The following is a 5,571-nucleotide window of genomic DNA, read 5'->3' as shown; positions in this document are numbered from 1 at the left end:
TTATTTTCCTCCTTGGCTTTAGATTTCATTTTTGAATCTGATTGTGGGAGAAAAGCTCCGCTTCGATAGCTTCACTCTACTTCGCTGCATCGTCGCTTTTCATTGACTGAGCACACGCAGCAAGTCCCTATCAACTCCACTTCTCACCATGTACGCAAGCATTGCCGATGGGTCGGTCTTTGTCAATTCTCGCACAAGTTTATGTCGAATTCTCATTATCTGAGCTGTTACGTAGCATCAGCTCATGTCTTCGTCTTGTTCGCTCCACATCAGGTCGTAATTCTAACAGAAGTGTTCGTTTGCCTTGGTTTAGTACTTAGACATAGCAAAATTGCGATTCCCTACACCAGTACTGGTTCATGGAAAGAGCGTAAGAGTCAGTGACCTTAGCTTAGCTTTTTCTAAGCAAAGAGCTACGACAGCCCCGCTGCACTTGTTAGCACTCGTAGTCAATCTTGAGTCGTTACGGTTAAACTTCTGAAAGGAATGAAAAGTATTCCTACGAGTCCCAGGGCATGCAAGACGGGCTTGATAAGATGATATTTCTGCTGGGCTCTGAGGGCGTGGAGCACCTCATGGCGCAAGGGACCGAGGACATGAGCGCGCGCATGGAGGCGTTTTCAAACTATGAAAATGTCTGCTAGAGCACTTACAGCAGAAGCTGTCAGCGTTGATTGCGTCCTCGACGCCACCGTCGACAACGGATGACTCCACTCGAGCATGGTGAGCGTTAAAACCTTCGAGGGTAAGGATCGAGAGAATCTCCTGCTCTGGGTAAGATAGGCCAAGATGGCTATGGCATCCGATATGCTCCAGAACGAGCGACAGTTCGTGGCGCTAGCTACCACTTAGCTTGGTGACCGAGCGCGAGCATTGGCTCTAACATGCAGTACTTCGGCTGAAGCGGCGTTCCCCTCCTAGAGAAGCTGAAGTTGCAGCTTTTGCGAGTGTTCTTGCGACCCAACCAGGCATATTGCGTGCGATCGAATTGGTGGACTTTGTCCAAGAGTTGCGGACTCTCATTGCCGGGATGACAGTAGATCCTTACCCCGAAGCGTTCACAGTAACCTTCTTTATGGAGAGCCTCCTCACTAGCGTGGTCAGAATGGAACTCGTAGCGTGTTAACACCCGACGGTGTATTGTCTTTGGAGACACCGATTACCTTCGGAGTGGTTTTCATATGCGCAAGCCGCATCAAGTTTTATCGAACCGACGCCTCGCTTCTAGCCAGTCTGGTTTGTCGCGGGGAAAGGACAAAACTCAGCAGACACGGATCACCCAACTGGGGAAGAACTGAGTTCTCAAAGACGTAGAGGGCATCAGGGCTCAGCCGAAAAGCCCCAAGCGTTTGGACACGCAATGTGTATGCAAGCCGGTCTTGCTGATCGTAAAGGCGATTTTGAAGATCTGTGAGAAGCCATGGAATGTCCTGATCGATGTCGGGGCGTCGGGCAATTAGCTCGAGGCTCCACGATCGAAGGAAGTCAGCTGTACGCCAAGGTGCTGAAAGCGCGGTTGACTGACACCGTCACTGTTTGCTTAGCGACGGGGCATTGTGTCACTGTGCCGTGGGTCCCTGTGGACCTCGATGTCAAGTTTCTTGACGTCGATCGCGTGGAACGCTGCTTAGTTTTAGATTTGGATTCAAGGCATGACCATATCCTTGGTATGGCATGGTTAAGACACCATGAGCCGTGGATCTATTGGAGGTCGAAGACCTCGAGTGCTACGCGCACGTCTCCCAGTGGAGCTTTGGTGAGTTATGGATCCACCTCTGCCAGGAATCAGAAGCGCTATTGGCGCGGACACTGGACCGGGACGGTCAATGTGCTGGATATCGGAGTATCCGGGATGTCGAACACCGAAGGTGTATCGGACAAGATTCCCGAACATGGCTCGTAGACTGAACGTGGAGTGGCACATAACCCACTGAGCACTGTTCAAGTGTCAAAGCAGTTGCAACATGTCTCGAGTGACATGGTCGGACGAGGTCCGAGGCATCTTGGGCAAGGCCCTTCAGATTTGCGTGGAGTCGCACGTTATCCACTGGACGAAGACTGCGAAAATAGCCGCTTTTCGTCGGATGTTGTTAATTACATCAAAACTCCGATGAAGCAGGGAGTGGAGACTCTCGGCGACGCTGAGGCGTGATCCACTGGTCTTGGTGAGATGTGAAACGTTTATAGAGACGAGACGGCGATGCCGTATATTATCTGCAAGACCCAGGGCGTCGACCACGATCCAGAGAAGACGATAGTGCACAGCTATTCACCCTTGTAAGTGGTATGACAGGAGAGAAAAACCGCGACGTTACCATCGAGGATGTTCCCACCGTGGATGCTCTTCTTGAGCTGGACGTGATGTCCTTCAAAGCATTTGGCGGTACCTCGAAGCCAGGATGTTCCCCAAAGCAATATGTTGGCTGTACAAGTACAGTGCACTCGACTTGGTCGATGGGTATTACCAGTTGCTCATGAGAGCGAGTGATATTCCGCTGACATCGATAAGTACACCGCGCGGGATGGCTGGCGATGCCTCAAGGGCTGTCAAATGCACCAGCGACATTTAATTGTCTTGTTAAGCAGTTGTTCATGCCCCACCGGGGGTATGCATAAATATACTTCGACCACATTTTCGTCAGAAACCACACCGTCTATTTGAAAGCCGTGCTCGAGTGCATGCGCTTGAATTAGCGTATGCTAATGCAGATAAGTGCATTTTCGGCGCTGAATAAATCCCCTTTTGAGAGTGCTTCATTGGGAAGCGTGGACTTCGAGCGGATCCCGCTAAGGTCAAGGCCACTGTGTACTGGCCGGTTCCAAAGAAACAAACGGACTTGCGCAAGTGGCTTAAATTCGCCAACTATATCGCGAATTATGCGGAAGTGGCACGGCCACTGTCGAATCTCCCTTGAAAAATTAGCTATTTTTGTAACTTTTCGATGTTGAATCGGATCAAAGCAGCTTAAAGATGCAGTCCCAGGTAAACCTCCATAGGCAAGGCGACTGTAAGTGGGTTGTTGTAAGGTCTAGACTTGTTGCTGATTTGATATTACGATGTGAGGGTTGAGCTGTATCAGCACCGACATTTTTATAACTTTTGGCAACCGTTTCTATGCACTCGCGGATGAAGTGACTCCAAAGCAGCAATCCGGCTCTTAACCCCTTGTAGTGTGTCGATCCAGTCAATTCATTTTCTCTCTTCGAGGCGCGATTGACCATCGACGTTTTAAACAGAAGCGCACAGAGACTTTCGAAAAAAGCCAACGTGCTTTGTCATGTTTACAAGGTCAAAAGAGCTGCCATCGCGAGAGTTGTCCCCATCGGCACTGATCAATGGGCCAGGCGAAAGCGCTTATATGCAAAAGTGCATGTAGCTCGGGGTACTCACCATAATCACAACTAGTGTTTTACAAAATAGAGAAAGCGATCAAATTTCGAGAGCATCTGCAGTCCGAAGTCACACTCTGGAATGGTCTTCCTATCTACATAAATGAGCACATCTTCGAGCATCGATTTCCCTCGGAAAGCAGCAAAGTGGTCTGATGCAGTGGTGTGGGCTACACCGAGCCGATACATGAAGAATATGCATTGTGGGAGTTTACAAAAAGAAGTTTTCAGTATGTTAGTCTCACATGCATAGGCGACTACTTATATAAAGTCACAATCATTATCTGTGAGACATAATGTTGGTTTCCACACAGGGATCTTTATTGGTGACGAGGCTGATGCGTCTGCCGTTCGAAATGGGTGGCGTAAGCCAGTCATTTCTACTGGATAATTTTTCACGAAACTTGAAGTTCAAGAGTTTTAAAGTTCAAGTTTCGTACACCCAAGATTTTGTATACGTTCAAGCTGAGTTATAACCTCAGTACACCCTCATTTGTACGAATCGGGAACCCAAGGCTGTACTGGTGAAACTCTAGGAGCCCTTGGGGTGTTATGCATGTAGTTTGGAGCCATAAAGTCATTTTAATTCAGCTGCACAATTGCCTTTAAGGTGTTACGTCGTTCTTCTTCTCTCGAAGTTGGGATCGTCGTTCTCCCTCGACGTCAGGAATCGCATCCCCTTGCGCAAGTTTATGTTGTTTTGGAGGAACTGTTATGAACAGCGCTCTCTTACATGCAGAGCCTTTATCACTGGGAAATGGGATTTCGGCATATTGCAAGTTCGAAATTTGATTGTATTAGCTGTGCCAGCAACTCCTTTTGTATAAGCATGTTAGATGTCAGCATGAACGGAACGTCTATGCTGTGCGCACTGGGCATCTCCTCAGTCTGTTATTCGCTTCTGTTAACTTGATACGAATGGCCACCATATGGGCAACTTTACGAGCATTTTTCAATGCTCAAATTAAGCTATAGAAATCCATAAGCCAAGACAACACTGAAATCGCACGTGCTGATCCAGCCATAGGCAGTACTTGAAGAAATTGAGGCACAAATTAGACTGAGCTGCAATCTCACTCTGAGGGTTTCATTGAGGTGTGCTGAGCGGCTTCTGTTTATTGAGCCGATCAAGGTCTACTTTGATATAGCTGACCTCGTCGTCAGGTTCGTGAAGATGTCTCTCTTGAGGGGACGGGCACGATGCCCGCTCACGTGAGATATGAATTGATGATATTTTTATTGAAATGATTTTACTCATCACTCCTCGCTTTCTTATCGAAGAAGGCCTTTATGAGATTGGCCGCATTTAATGAGAACGCCCGTATGTGTACAAAAATTTTCTATGGAAGGTTAAGGTAAACTGACACGCCCCAACCCGTCTTGCTCGCTTCCAGCGGGTCGTTGACTTACGTAAAGAGGAGAAAAGGTGAAGTGACATTAATCTTTAGGCCAATAAGCTTCTGACCTCTTATGCCTGATAGGTGGTACAACAGAACTGAAAGTGGATATACAACTATACGGGGTGTATATCTGATACACATTATTTATGTGGTATACACAACATATGTAATGGGACCTGACCCATCACATCGCCCCTCACCCAAAATAGGTTTACCCAAGTTTTTCAAATTTTAAAAGACCTCAAGCTTTCTTCAGCTTTTCTTCCAACTCTTCTCAAGACTCTCTTCAGACTTTTGTTCAGACTTTTGCTTAAATTCTTCTTTCGCTCTTCATCATAACTCTCGCTAGAGTGACAATACTCACGCTTGCTCCACATGTGATCCTCGTCACCATCGAGCTTGAATTTTGTTCCAATACCACGCCATCAGCGCATTTGTGCTACCGGTAACTTATGTCTCGGCGACGTTTTTGAAAGACGTGGTGGACTTACTCTAGAATTTAACGAACTCTTAAGTCAAATGGGTGCGATTTCCCATATGGGTCCAGCAAATCCAAACCAGAGTCCATCCAGAAGATCGACACTCGATTATAAGCTTGCGTCCATGCGACCAAATTAGTGGACATCCACCGTTTGCTATCCGCAAGAACCGCTTCTGACTTGTTAATGTACGCAATATGCGCTTATGATTTGCGCATCTGACTAGGTCTACTCAAAGATGCTCGTGAAATGAGTTCGGTCATTAGTCGACTTCACGACGAGAAAAATCGGGGAAGAAGAGG

General features: G+C 47.4%; 1 protein-coding gene across 1 annotated transcript; it reads left to right on the top strand.

The window, feature by feature from the left end:
* Window positions 1-3,336: 3,336 nt before the first annotated feature.
* PHALS_13242 (uncharacterized protein) lies at window positions 3,337-3,546 on the top strand (the record flags this gene model as incomplete). Its single annotated transcript, XM_024728962.1, has 2 exons — window positions 3,337-3,367; window positions 3,422-3,546. 2 exons carry the CDS (start codon window positions 3,337-3,339, stop codon window positions 3,544-3,546), a joined length of 156 nt encoding a protein of 51 aa, XP_024579386.1.
* Between the last annotated feature and the right edge of the window lie 2,025 nt (window positions 3,547-5,571).

The sequence above is a fragment of the Plasmopara halstedii genome, assembly GCF_900000015.1.
Source record: "Plasmopara halstedii genome assembly, contig: Scaffold_658, whole genome shotgun sequence".
NCBI classification, from domain to species: Eukaryota; Oomycota; class Peronosporomycetes; order Peronosporales; family Peronosporaceae; genus Plasmopara; species Plasmopara halstedii.
Note: the sequence above shows the minus strand (reverse complement) of the source record. Positions and strands in the feature narration are given on the sequence as shown.